Raw genomic sequence first — 15,271 nt, 5'->3', positions numbered from 1 at the left:
CAGTCAGCGATGGACAGAGGAGCCAAGACCCTGCTAGCGGATCCAAAGGATCAATATGGCTTTCACTTGCCATTGTTGTGTGCCAAATGTGGCACAACAAGCACTTAATGCATTTTGTGCAACAAGCAATCCATCGGAGTGTTGTTCAGCACAGCCAGGAATGTTGTTGATACTCCTGAAGACCTGCTAATGATCCTGGCCAGGAATGCAATGAGGATTAATGCCCTGAGAAGGTTGAGAACCACTGAACTACAGTGTGCCACGCAGACTTCAACACATTAGTTGCTATTGACAGTTATACTCGTCCTATACATAACGTATGCGGGGTGCTCATAACGAGTAGGCTCTCGCCAGCACGGCTTCCGTTTCTCCATAGCCATTAGCTTCTGTATTAGCTGCAGCCTTTACACGCTCTTTTTTCTGAAACTTTCTATATCTATTTTATGATATTTACTGAGGCCTATGTTTCGTGTATGTATCTTATTACATTTATTAAGTACAGTGACAGCCACACAGCGACTGTGTGGCTGTCACTCACGGGCTCTAATTAGTGTGCCACCGTGTGGTTAAATTCTGTATTGTCTGACCCATGTGCTATGATGTTGAACCAGTCCAACAGTTTCTCTCTCTCTCTCTCTCTCTCTCTCTCTCTCTCTCTCTCTCTCTCTCTCTCTCATCCTGCAGCTCATTTCCAGGAAGGGCCTGAGCCGCTCTCTGTTCTCTGCCACTAAGAAGTGGTTTGGTGGAGGCAAGGTTCCAGAGAAGAGCATCAGTGAGCTGAAGAACACTTCTGGCCTCCTGTAAGCATTCACCCTTTAAGACCTGAGGACCTGATTCTACAAATGTCTTCTAAATCCTGACAGTTTTATGAAAAACCTGTGTTTCCATATCAGTGGTTAGTGGCATGTATGTATTTGGCCGCTGAACTCCATCTCAAAATATTTTGTTCCAGACGGACCCGCCAGAAGCAAAGATTTTAGTTAAAAATGTTGAAAGAATAATATACCGGTATTCAAAGATTTGCACACATTTTCACGATTTAAAACAAATATCAGATCTACAAGCTCTCTACATATACAAGCTACAAGCTTGTATCTGCTATTTTTCAACAGCTAAAGTTTCACAGACACTGGTTCAACGCCTGTAGCAGCAAGCACGTGCTGTACTGAAAATATGTAAAATCTCATCAGTCCATGAATACAGAACGAGGGAGAGAGAGAGAACATGTTCTCCATATCCCCCTCTCCACATTTCCAAACATTTCTAGACAATGCCAAAAATGTTGTTCAATGCCAAAAATACAATTTAAATCCTTAATCGACTCAATTATTTGTGTGACAATTAATCGTCAATTTAAATGTTGTAATGGTGACAGCCCTATGTGTCGGTGTCTTGTCTGAACTAATCCCTCCGTTTGCCCCCCTTCCCTGTCTGTCTGTCTGTCTGTGTGCGTGCGTGTGACCTTTTGACCCCCAGCTACCCCCCTGAAGCCCCGGAGCTGCAGATCCGTAAGATGGCGGACCTGTGCTTCCTGGTGCAGCACTATGAGCTGGCCTACAGCTGCTACCACACCGCCAAGAAGGACTTCCTGTCTGACCAGGCCATGCTGTACGCCGCCGGTGCCCTGGTGAGGACACGCCACGCACAGCACCACTGTTCATTCTGGTCGCTAAAACTACAAAACCACTGTTCATTCTGGTCTCCGTAGACAACGCCCTGGTAAAGTCTGTCCCGACAGCCAGGAACCTTGGTGTTGTCCTGGACAGTCAGCTCTCGTTCAAAACACACATCACAGCTGTCACTAGATCCTGTAGGTTTACACTCTACAACATACGACGAATTAGACCGTTCCTCACCCAGGAGTCAGCCCAGCTCCTAATCCAGACAACAGTCTTGTCAAAACTTGACTATTGCAACTCCCTCCTTACTGGCCTACCGGCATGTGCACTTAAGCCCCTCCAACTGATCCAAAATGCCGCAGCACGCTTGGTCTTCAACCAGCCAAAATTCTCACACGTCTCCCCCCTTCTCCGCTCGCTCCATTGGCTCCCGGTCGCTGCCCGCACAGAATACAAAACTCTGATGCTGGCATTCAAAGCAACCAAAGGCATGGCCCCCCCATATCTCACAAGTATGATCGTACCCTACAAACCCTCCCGCTCACTCAGATCAGCCAACGCAGGGAAGCTGGAGGTACCTTCACTAAAAACGCCGGGACAACGCTCCACACGTCCCAAACTCTTCTCCCTTCTGGCTCCAAAACTATGGAATGCACTTCCCATTGCAGTCAGAACTGCAGCCTCACTCCCAATCTTCCGCCGTAGTCTGAAAACCCACCTCTTCAGACTCCACCATGGCCCGTAGCACTTGCCCTAGCCTAGCCCCTTAGATAGCACATTATGTAGACTTAGATAGTATTTTAAACAGACTTATAGCTTGTTATGTAGACAGCTCTAGAATTGCACTTTATGTAGTCATAGCACTTTATAGTACACATGTATAATATATTATATAGTATAGTATGTATAGTTTACATAGATACTCCACTGTTACGTTCTTAGTTTACGCATGATTCATGATAACTACTTTTTATACATGTGATGTATGCCATGCTTTTTGTTTTTGCTTAATGTAAGTCGCTCTGGATTAAGAGCGTCTGCTAAATGCCTAAATTGTAAATTGTAAATTGTCGCTAAAACTACAAAACCCACTGTTCATTCTGGTCGCTAAAACTACAAAACCACTGTTCATTCTGTTCGCTAAAACTACAACACCACTGTTCATTCTGGTCGCTAAAACTACAAAACCACTGTTCATTCTGGTCGCTAAAACTACAAAACCACTGTTCATTCTGGTCGCTAAAACTACAAAACCACTGTTCATTCTGGTCGCTAAAACTACAAAACCACTGTTCATTCTGGTCACTAAAACTACAAAACCACTGTTCATTCTGGTCGCTAAAACTACAAAACCACTGTTCATTCTGGTCGCTAAAACTACAAAACCACTGTTCATTCTGGTCGCTAAAACTACAAAACCCACTGTTCATTCTGTTCACTAAAACTACAAAACCACTGTTCATTCTGGTCACTAAAACTACAAAACCACTGTTCATTCTGGTCGCTAAAACTACAAAACCCACTGTTCATTCTGTTCACTAAAACTACAAAACCACTGTTCATTCTGTTCACTAAAACTACAAAACCACTGTTCATTCTGGTCACTAAAACTACAAAACCCACTGTTCATTCTGTTCACTAAAACTACAAAACCACTGTTCATTCTGTTCACTAAAACTACAAAACCACTGTTCATTCTGGTCGCTAAAACTACAAAACCCACTGTTCATTCTGTTCACTAAAACTACAAAACCACTGTTCATTCTGTTCACTAAAACTACAAAACCACTGTTCATTCTGGTCACTAAAACTACAAAACCACTGTTCATTCTGGTCGCTAAAACTACAAAACCCACTGTTCATTCTGTTCGCTAAAACTACAAAACCACTGTTCATTCTAGTCGCTAAAACTACAAAACCACTGTTCATTCTGGTCGCTAAAACTACAAAACCCACTGTTCATTCTGTTCACTAAAACTACAAAACCACTGTTCATTCTGGTCACTAAAACTACAAAACCACTGTTCATTCTGGTCGCTAAAACTACAAAACCCACTGTTCATTCTGTCCACTAAAACTATGGACAAAAGTGTTGCTCCACTACCTTTTGTCACTGACAAACTTGGTGTTGTTTTTTTGTCAATTACTTGCATGGGAGGGGGAGAGGTGGTGGAGTTAGTTGCTTTAGCAGACAGTTTGAGTCTGCAGTTTGAGTCTGCTTTCCATTGGTTTAATATTTTCGAAACGACACACAGACGTAAAGGGTGTTCAATAGCACTGATTTATGAAGACAAAAACATCAAAAACTTTGTTAGGTTTCCTCCCGACAGCAATATGTTTGTTACATCATATATTACAATCCATGTGGCTGCTCACATTTTGCGTTCACAAAAGTCATAGACTGTGACGTATGCGTTAGTGCCGTTTACTCCTGTGCTGTGTCTGCTCTGACGTCACTCACTTCACCTCTGCGTTTCCAACCCGTTTCAGTTAAGTTTCCGTGCTGCGCTTGCAGCTTCCGTTCCTCACATCCGCCATTAGTCACTGCGTGCGTCTTAAAACAGAATTTGTCTTCAGAAGTGTTTATATTGTAACCTCGACACAGCATAACTTCAGAAATTATTCCAGAACGTCTGTGTTGTGTTCAATCACCACGAATGGCGCCTAGTACATTACGACAAAACGGCCTCTTACAACGGGGCAGAAACAGAAACTGGACTCCTTTGTATACTTCTTCCCATTGGCTACGGCCGATCATGTGACATGCGCGTCGACGCACTGCAAGGCATGCTGGGTTACAGGTGCATGATGGGAAGCCGATTATTTTTTCCCAATTGCTCCCTTTTAGTTACAGGTGTGCAACCCTGAGAGTGTAAAAATGTGTACACTCTCAAAGTTATGTCCTTGATATTAAAAACTTTGAAAACCACCGGTATTGTAATTTTATAGCAGAAGTAAAAGAAAAAAACAAAACAAAACACAAAACGGAATCTATTCCAAATGTGATGGAACCGATTCCAGTCTGTCCGGTTCCAGATCGCGACCCTAACATCTCCCTGTTCTCCTGTTTGTGTGTGTGTGTGTGTGTGTGTGTGTGTGTGTCTGTGCCTGTGTGTAGGAAATGGCAGCCGTGGCGGCCTTCCTGCAGGCCGGAGGCGGAGCTCCCAGGCCATATCCTGCTCACTACATGGACACAGCCATTCAGACCTATAGAGACGTGTGCAAGTAGGTCTCTACAAATCTCCATATTCTAACTGTTTTGTTTTTTGTCATAATTGAATGCCCTACGTAAATGGTAAAATGGTGCATTTATATAGCGCTTTTATCCGAGGCACTTTACATAGATTGTGCATTACATTCACCCATTCACACACAAGACCGATGGCGGAGGAAACCATGCAAGGCACCAACCTGCACATCGGGAACAATTAGGGGTTCAGTGTCTTGCTCAAGAACTTTTCGACACTAACTCTGGGGGAGCCCGGGTTCGAACCGGGAACCTCGTGGTTCCCATCCGGCCACTCTACCGGCCACTGCCTACGTGATCACAATACAGCGTCACACAACAGTAGTACAAAAGTGGCAGATCCGCAACCCCAAAACGCAGTGCCAGTACAGTTAACTGTAAATAGTGCAATTCTCTTTAACTGTTACTGTAAATAGTGCTGTACTATTGACTGTTTTTAGTACTATTTCAATGAACTTCTTTTTAACTTAACATGAAATGTTGAATTATCACAAAATCACAACATTTACTTATTCTTATTGTAGGTCAATCACAACACAGCCTGTCTCTTCTCTCTATGTAGGAACATGGTGCTAGCAGAGCGCTGTGTTTACAGCATGTCTCTATGTAGGAACATGGTGCTAGCAGAGCGCTGTGTTTACAGCATGTCTCTATGTAGGAACATGGTGCTAGCAGAGCGCTGTGTTTACAGCCTGTCTCTATGTAGGAACATGGTGCTAGCAGAGCGCTGTGTTTACAGCCTGTCTCTATGTAGGAACATGGTGCTAGCAGAGCGCTGTGTTTACAGCCTGTCTCTATGTAGGAACATGGTGCTAGCAGAGCGCTGTGCTTACAGCCTGTCTCTTCTCTCTATGTAGGAACATGGTGCTAGCAGAGCACTGTGTTTACAGCCTGTCTCTATGTAGGAACATGGTGCTAGCAGAGCGCTGTGTTTACAGCCTGTCTCTATGTAGGAACATGGTGCTAGCAGAGCGCTGTGTTTACAGCCTGTCTCTATGTAGGAACATGGTGCTAGCAGAGCGCTGTGTTTACAGCCTCTCTCTATGTAGGAACATGGTGCTAGCAGAGCGCTGTGTTTACAGCCTCTCTATGTAGGAACATGGTGCTAGCAGAGCGCTGTGTTTACAGCCTGTCTCTATGTAGGAACATGGTGCTAGCAGAGCGCTGTGTTTACAGCCTGTCTCTATGTAGGAACATGGGGCTAGCAGAGCGCTGTGTTTACATCATGTCTCTATGTAGGAACATGGTGCTAGCAGAGCGCTGTGTTTACAGCCTGTCTCTATGTAGGAACATGGTGCTAGCAGAGCGCTGTGTTTACAGCATGTCTCTATGTAGGAACATGGTGCTAGCAGAGCGCTGTGTTTACATCATGTCTCTATGTAGGAACATGGTGCTAGCAGAGCACTGTGTTTACAGCCTGTCTCTATGTAGGAACATGGTGCTAGCAGAGCGCTGTGTTTACAGCCTCTCTATGTAGGAACATGGTGCTAGCAGAGCGCTGTGTTTACAGCCTCTCTCTATGTAGGAACATGGTGCTAGCAGAGCGCTGTGTTTACAGCCTCTCTATGTAGGAACATGGTGCTAGCAGAGCGCTGTGTTTACAGCCTCTCTATGTAGGAACATGGTGCTAGCAGAGCGCTGTTTACAGCATGTCTCTATGTAGGAACATGGTGCTAGCAGAGCGCTGTGTTTACAGCCTCTCTATGTAGGAACATGGTGCTAGCAGAGCGCTGTTTACAGCATGTCTCTATGTAGGAACATGGTGCTAGCAGAGCGCTGTTTACAGCATGTCTCTATGTAGGAACATGGTGCTAGCAGAGCGCTGTGTTTACAGCCTCTCTATGTAGGAACATGGTGCTAGCAGAGCGCTGTGTTTACAGCCTGTCTCTATGTAGGAACATGGTGCTAGCGGAGCTCTGTGTTTACAGCCTGTCTCTTCTCTCTATGTAGGAACATGGTGCTAGCAGAGCGCTGTGTTTACAGCCTCTCTCTATGTAGGAACATGGTGCTAGCAGAGCTCTGTGTTTACAGCCTGTCTCTTCTCTCTATGTAGGAACATGGTGCTAGCAGAGCTCTGTGTTTACAGCCTGTCTCTTCTCTCTATGTAGGAACATGGTGCTAGCAGAGCGCTGTGCTTACAGCCTGTCTCTTCTCTCTATGTAGGAACATGGTGCTAGCAGAGCGCTGTGCTTACAGCCTGTCTCTTCTCTCTACGTAGGAACATGGTGCTAGCAGAGCGCTGTGCTTACAGCCTGTCTCTTCTCTCTATGTAGGAACATGGTGCTAGCGGAGCGCTGTGCGTTGCTCAGTGCTGAAGTATTGAAGAGTCAGGGGAAGTACTCTGATGCTGCTACCCTCCTTATCAAGATGACCAGCGAGGTGAGACTTTTACCGCCCCTTAACTCTTTTTTTTGTATATGTTTTTTTTTGTGGCTTTCGCCTTTACTTTATATTTTATATAGAGGGACAGACAGTAGGCTGACTGGGAATGGGGGAGAGAGATAAGGGGGGGGGGGGGGGGTTGACATGCAGTAAAGGCCGTCGGGATCGGGAGTCGAGCCCGCGGCACACTGCCAGCCTCGGACTACCGGCCAAGGTGCCTGGACCCCCATAGGTTGGTGAACCAATAGGGAGCCGGCGTAGGTTTCCAGCGCTAGTTTGAATCCGCCACTCTAGTCCTTGGAAAGCTTGGGTACTTTCAGGCTAAAAATTAACTACAATTATTAAACGTAAACGTATGTCTTTTAGTTTGTCTTTTTTCTGTTGTAATAAGCTCACCTGCTAGTATGATGGCTGCGGTTGCAGAGTTACGTGAATGTTCCTAACAGTAGTTGAACTGTGTGTGTGTGTGTGTGTGTGTGTGTGTGTGTGTGTGTGTGTGTGTGTGTGTGTGTGTGTGTGTGTGTGTGTGTGTGTGTGTGTGTGTGTGTGTGTGTGTGTGTGTGTGTGTGTGTGTGTGTGTGTGTGTGTGTGTGTGTGTGTGTGTGTGCGTGCGTGCGTGCGTGCATGCTGTCAGGACTCAGACCTGCGCAGTGCTCTGCTGTTGGAGCAGGCAGCACACTGCTTCATCAACATGAGGAACCCCATGGTGCGGAAGTTTGCCTTCCACATGATCCTGGCCGGGCACCGCTTCAGCAAGGCAGGACAGGTACTGTACCTATACTGTAATACACACCGCTTCAGCAGGGCAGGTACTGTACCTATACTGTAATACACACCACTTCAGCAAGGCAGGGCAGGTACTGTACTTTATACTGTACTGAACACCGCTTCAGCAAGGCAGGGCAGGTACTGTACCTATACTGTAATACACACCGCTTCAGCAAGGCAGGGCAGGTACTGTACTTTATACTGTACTGAACACCGCTTCAGCAAGGCAGGGCAGGTACTGTACTTTATACTGTACTGAACACCGCTTCAGCAAGGCAGGGCAGGTACTGTACTTTATACTGTACTGAACACCGCTTCAGCAAGGCAGGGCAGGTACTGTACTTTATACTGTACTGAACACCGCTTCAGCAAGGCAGGGCAGGTACTGTACTTTATACTGTACTGAACACCGCTTCAGCAAGGCAGGGCAGGTACTGTACTTTATACTGTACTGAACACCGCTTCAGCAAGGCAGGGCAGGTACTGTACTTTATACTGTACTAGACACCGACCGCTTCAGCAAGGCAAGACAGGTAGGCTCCTTTTCCACCAAAATAACTTTGGTTCTAGAACTGGTTTTCTTCTAGATTCTTGGAACCGTGGTGCTTTCACAGAACCGGTTTCCACCAGGTTAAAGCAGAACGATTGTGATTCGGGGGGCAGCATAGTTGAATGGTTGGAGAGTCTGCCTGAAGAGCCAGTGTCCCAGGTTGGATTCCAGGCCTGGCCAGCAATGTGTCCAATATGTCCTGTCAAAGTGTCCATTTCACAGGGGGAATTCAATCGCCAATGGCAGTTAGTACATTGTCAGACATTTAAAAAGAACAACAACAACAACGGTTGTGAGCCATGTTGATCAGATCGTCTAATTAAAAAAAACATAAGGATTGCAGCTCTGAACTGTTTCGGAAATCGGACGTTAGGAGATAATAGGCTGGCCTGATGACAGAGAAGATGCTCTTTTAGTCTTTTATCCGTGAAGGTCAGTGAAGTTGAACTGCTCTGTTGTTCCAAGGCGGCTTTAGCCAGGAGGCACCAAAGACAACAACATCCTCAAACCATCTGACACATCCGCACAATGAAGCTATTCATTCATCCACTCAGTCCTGTGATACGTCCATACTTTGCTCCGTATTAGCGTGTGTCTTCCCCTCTGGGCTGTTTTAGAATCGGATTACATTTTCTACATGCTCTTTCATGTGCTAGGAGTGTTTGGTTTAGACAAACATGTAGAACAAAGATGCAGTTGTCTATGCAAAACAAATTATAATACTCCCAAATTATTGGGAGCAGTAGTAAGAGTTGTGTACTTTGACATGAATATATACAGTATATTACATGTGTCCAACTCTTAACTATTTCAGGGGTTTTCAACAGATTTTGATCCAGTGACCACCATCCTGAATAAGAGCAACCTGGGACCACCAGCATTGTGTTGGAGTGGTTCCATCATAGACCCACATCATAGTGGTGGGGGTTCATGCACCATTCCATGGGTTAACCCATTTAGGCCTGACGTCGAAATAAAAAAACGTTCGCTCTGAAAGAATATATATTCAAAGATTTGTGCCGCATTTTCACAATTTAAAAAAAATAGCAGACCTACAAGCTCGTAGCGCGCCACTCGGTGGCGCGCTATGAGATTGTAGATCTGCTATTTTTCAATAGCTAAATTATAACAATGTTTAAAACACCAAAAGGAGTTCCCGCCCAGAATGGGTGATTAGTTTTGTTTAGTTTTTTCTTCCTTTTCAAAGCATTTTATTACCAGTAAAGAAATCCATTGGCAAAACAAAAGGAAAAACAGCGTGGGTCACCAGTGTCTCGAGAGACTACCAGTAAATAGGGATATCATTTGGCCAACATTTTTGTTGAATACAGCCACATTTGAATGCATCAACAATTTACAAGTAGGACACCTCAATTCCTGTTTCAAAATATTATTATTCACATGCAGACAAGAAACAAGAATAGCAAATAAAAGTAATAAACTTTACTTTACTTTACTAAAGGAATGCTTCACCACCAAAATGTCTTTACTCACCTCATGAAGCCTTGAATTTATGGAGAGTTAACACTCCCAAGGACGAAGTTCTTTGTCCTTTCTATTAGTAACGCCCGACGCCCAGGACGAAGTTCTTTGTCCTTTCTATTAGTAACGCCCGACGCCCAGGACGAAGTTCTTTGTCCTTTCTATTAGTAACGCCCGACGCCCAGGACGAAGTTCTTTGTCCTTTCTATTAGTAACGCCCGACGCCCAGGACGAAGTATTGTCCAAAAGACGAAGTTTATTGATATGAGAACGGATCGCATGGCTCCATAGCCCAGGAGCGCCTGTTGGGCAATCCTCGGTGTTGCGCAAGAGTGAGACGTCATCGAAAAACTCCCTCCCCTGTTTAGCTGATGAAAACGAAAATCTTAAAACGTTCATAACTCGCGATCTAAATCATCCCGTCTAATTATGAAAAAAAGATCCTGTGTTAGACGGCACTCCGAGGTCCAGTCCCTAGTCGCGATAGATTTATTCTTACCTCCCGTTGTTGTCGATCAACTCTAGAGTGGTGTGGCTATTGTTAGCTGCTACACACACATTCACAACAACATCCGGTCCGTCCGGAAAAGGGGTGCGTGTTTATAAATCGAATGGGCGCTATAATGTAATGGATTAAATAACCCCGGGCAATTAATCCATTGAGACCTGGAACGCATCCATGTCACGTTAGCGTTTAACCACATTAACCATTAACCCATTTTGGGCGGGAACCCCTTTTGGTGTTTTAAACATTATGTTATAATTTAGCTATTGAAAAATAGCAGATCTACAAGCTCATAGCGCGCCACCGAGTGGCGCGCTATGAACTTGTAGGTCTGCTATTTTTGAAAAATCGTTAAAATGTGCCTCAAATCTTTCCGAAAATTGTCATGATGTAGAAAACATTTTTTTTTTTTAATTTCGACGTCAGGCCTGAATGGGTTAAAGACTCGCTGGGGTTAAATTATGTTTTCCGTCCCACCAATAACGCCCTCTCCGTCTGTGTGTGTGTGTGTGTGTGTCCGTGTCCGTGTGTGTGTGTGTGTGTGGGTGTTTTTCCAGAAGAGACACGCGCTGCGCTGCTACTGCCAGGCCATGCAGGTGTACAAGGGCAAGGGCTGGTCGCTGGCCGAGGACCACATCAACTTCACCATCGGCCGCCAGTCCTTCACGCTGCGGCAGCCCGACAACGCCGTGTCCGCCTTCAGGCACATCCTGACCAACGACAGCCAGCAGACCGCCACGCAGCAGGGCGCCTTCCTCCGAGAGTACCTCTACGTATACAAGGTAAGCTCCTCCCCCTCATCCGAGAGTACCTGGGGTCTGTTACTCTTTTTTTCTTTTAGTTTTTTGTTACCTTGTAGGTGGTTGTACTGTTAAGTAACTTGAAAAATAACCATATTAAAAACCAACATGAAAAAAAACTGTGATAATATATTGTGTATCGTGTGATACTGCTTAACAAATAATCATGATATTATATTTTTGCATATCGCCCACCCCTAAGAGGGTGTGATCATCCAGATGTCACATAGTGTCGATCTATAGTTTAGATTCTAAACTTTAGGTTCCTTTAGAGTCTAGAGTAGGAACTGAAGTGCTCATAGGACGGAGCAGTGGCATGTTCTATGGCAGTGTTTAACAGGTGAGTAATGAAATGATCAGCAGAGGGCAGCATTTCCCAAGGAAGAGCAGGAGCTCTAGATTGTCTGGAGCAGGGGTCTTCAACATTTTTCAGGCCAAGGACCCTAGCTGAGAGAGAGATGAAGCAGGGACCCCTTAGCTGAGAGAGAGATGAAGCAGGGACCCCTTAGCTGAGAGAGAGATGAAGCAGGGATCCCTTAGCTGATAGAGAGATGAAGCAGGGACCCCTTAGCTGAGAGAGAGATGAAGCAGGGACCCCTTAGCTGAGAGAAAGATGAAACAGGGACCCCTTAGCTGAGAGGGAGATGAAGCAGGGACCCCTTAGCTGAGAGAGAGATGAAGCAGGGACCCCTTAGCTGAGAGAGAGATGAAGCAGGGACCCTTAGCTGAGAGAAAGAGATGAAGCAGGGACCCCTTAGCTGAGAGAAAGAGATGAAGCAGGGACCCCTTAGCTGAGAGAAAGAGATGAAGCAGGGACCCCTTAGCTGAGAGAAAGAGATGAAGCAGGGACCCCCTCTGCATATTGTATAAAATTGAGTTGCAGATTAAATTAGATGGCTTCATAGACTTCATAGACAGCACTGTCATCAGTGTTGTGACATTTATATATTTTGTTTGTTTACACATTACCTTCTCTATTATGTTGAATCCTGGAACGGTTGCAGTTTTGGACTCTGAGGTTTCCACCCAACTAAACGCTATTAATCAACGAGTCTGTCCGTCCCCCAACATACTGACTGACTACTTACTGTGTGTGTGTGCGTGTGCGTGCGTGCATGTGTACGTGCGTGTTTCAGAGTGTAACGGGTGGCTCTGAACAGGTTCTGCCCCAGCTGCCTCTGCCTTGCATTCACAGCTCAGCCACCAGGGTGTACTTTGGTCACGAACGCTGCCTTGCAGAGGGTAAGGCACACACACACACACACACACACACACACACACACACACACACACATTATTTGAGAACCACCAGTGTAGAGGAGACAAACGGAACTACAGCCATCCTTTGATGCTTTCCCGCTCTTCATTTGTGGTTCTCAAAAAAAAAAAATCAAGTATTTGGCCTTGGAGGCACAGCTGCAAAGATCTTGTTAATTAATGGCTGAGACCGAACTGTACTACTGACTGAACTATTCTACACAGTATTCATTTCACTCAGAATGTCAAACTGGACCCTATAATATTGCATCATTCCACATTTGCACATACTGTACACCAGTACATATCAAGGTCCATCATTGTCTCCACCTGACCGAAGGCATGGGCAGAGAGTATGTTTTGCACTCTGTCCGTCCGTCCGGTTGTGTTTGTGTGTGTGTCCGTCCGTCCGTCTGTGGACAGCTAATATCCGGCACCGTTGACTTGATCGCAGCCATACTCTGCACACACACTCCCTGAATGCCACAGCTGAACCTCTGCCCCAAGGTTTTCACATTGGCCTCTTATAGCGCCACCAGGAGGCCGCTTTGTGCAAAAAATAATTTGGACAATACACCTACAGATTTGGTCCAAACAACACGCAAATTGGTACACAGTCTCTCTAGAGCCATTCAACGAAACGGGTCTTTCAGATTTTTCAGACACCATCCTGATTGGCTAAGATTGACTATCAAAGTTCGCAGGAGTGCACGGTTTCAAACAAAATGCCGCAAATCATGAACACATCGTGTGATTTCCGTGAAATTGTGCACGCACATTCCCACTAGGCCGAGGAAGAAATGCCATTGAAACATTTTCAACTCAGCCTCCTGGTGGCGCTATAACTGGCCAATTAGTGTTTTTACCTTTACCTGCAATTGACAGTTTTCAAATCGGCGTCATGGTGGCGCTACAACAGGCCAAGTCGCGACACACACACACACACACACACACACACACACACACACACACACACACACACACACACGTTTATATTACTCCTAAACATTTTGCCAAACATCACACACTCCTATCCTCCTGGTGGGGACCTGTGCCCAGAAGGGCACTTTTTCTAGTTTATTCTTGTTTGAGCCACAAACCACCATTTGATGAGATTTAGCCTTTCAGACCCAAAACTTCGAATATTTTTTTTGTTATAAGGTTTTGTCCACAATTCCATGCTGTATTGATGTTGGTACCATAGGAGAGATAACAGGCAAACGTTGATCAAAATAACAATTCTTCTACATTCTCTAATTGTAAAAAAAATGTTACTTAATATTTTTAACTTGTACTATACTAGAATTTCGCGGGCCTTCGGCCCGCTCATCCTAACGCGATGCGTCGCAAATGGGAAGAAGGCAATGGCAACCCATGATGTTTTCATTTATGCATTTGCTTGGAAAGCGCAAAGTTGCCAAGCTGGCTGAGTGGCCCTGTTTGGTTTTGTGTATGTGCGTATGAAAGCGAGCATGGCAAGGCGCAGGAACAGTATACTGTACTGTACTGTACTGTAAGTGTTTGTACTGTACTGTAGTCATGTGTACTGTACTGTACTGTTCTCTGTACTGTTGTATTAGTGTTTTTTTATTATTATTATTATTACATGGATTAATATTCTGATGTACTGTACTGTACTGTTCTCTGTACTGTTGATATTATAGTTAGTAGTGTTGTGTTATTATTTATTATTATTATTATTATTATTATTACATGGATTAATATTCTGATGTGAGCTTTCTTTCTGTACTGTACTGTACTCATGTGTACTGTAGTGTTCGCTGTATTGTTGATATTATTGTTGTTATTAGTGTAGTGTTGTTATTTATTATTATTATTATGATTGAAAGAGAGCATGGCAAGGCGCAGGAACAGTATACTGTACTGTACTGTACTCATGTGTACTGTACTGTTCTCTGTACTGTTATTAGTGTTGTGTGCTTATTTATTGTTATTATTATTATTACATGGATTAATATTCTGATGTACTGTACTGTTCTCTGTACTGTTGATATTATAGTTATTAGTGTTGTGTTATTATGTTTTATTATTATGATTATTATTACATGGATTAATATTCTGATGTGAGCTTTCTTTCTGTACTGTACTCATGTGTACTGTACTGTGCTGTACTGTTGTTATGATTAGTGTAGTGTTCTAATTGTGTATTATTATTATTATTATTAGCGTTTTGTGGCGTGTGTGTGTGTGTGTGTGTGCCATTTCAGCTGCATCGCGAGGCGATCCAAAATCCCCCCCCCCGCGCACGCACGCACGCACACACCACACACACACACACGTGTCTGCAGTGACACTGCGTTGTACACAGCTGTTCTATTTCAGCCTTACTGACTGCCAGAGTCAGTGCTTAACACTGGACGCCAATCATCCAGTGTTAAGCAGTCATCCAGGATTCATAGAACCATAGTTACATACGTGACTTACGTGTTGTGTTGCAGCGCGTTGTTGCTGCGTGTAGTGTTGTTGTTGTTATCCATATGTATGCGCGTCGGTTCGTCCCGATTGTACCACGCCAGGTGTCGACGCGGTCGTGTTTGCCTGAGTGTAACTGTGTATGTAATCGCGGCGCTCTCCATCCAAGTTAGAATCAGTGTAGAACCTGTGTTGTTGTTCTTCGTCTTCTTCTACTTTTGGTTTCCG

General features: G+C 44.7%; 1 protein-coding gene across 1 annotated transcript in view; it reads left to right on the top strand.

Annotated features, from left to right (window-relative positions):
* The window catches only part of trappc8 (trafficking protein particle complex subunit 8), a 91,607-nt gene that overhangs the window by 21,098 nt on the left and 55,238 nt on the right, over window positions 1-15,271 (top strand). The window contains 7 exon segments of the mRNA XM_079506029.1: window positions 685-800; window positions 1,477-1,627; window positions 4,738-4,844; window positions 7,140-7,245; window positions 7,883-8,014; window positions 11,111-11,335; window positions 12,490-12,595. Of these exon segments, the coding sequence (XP_079362155.1) occupies window positions 685-800; window positions 1,477-1,627; window positions 4,738-4,844; window positions 7,140-7,245; window positions 7,883-8,014; window positions 11,111-11,335; window positions 12,490-12,595 (943 nt within the window).

Source organism: Electrona antarctica (genome assembly GCF_951216825.1).
Source record: "Electrona antarctica genome assembly, chromosome: 7".
NCBI classification, from domain to species: domain Eukaryota; kingdom Metazoa; phylum Chordata; class Actinopteri; order Myctophiformes; family Myctophidae; genus Electrona; species Electrona antarctica.
This window is presented reverse-complemented; position numbering and strand designations above follow the sequence as displayed.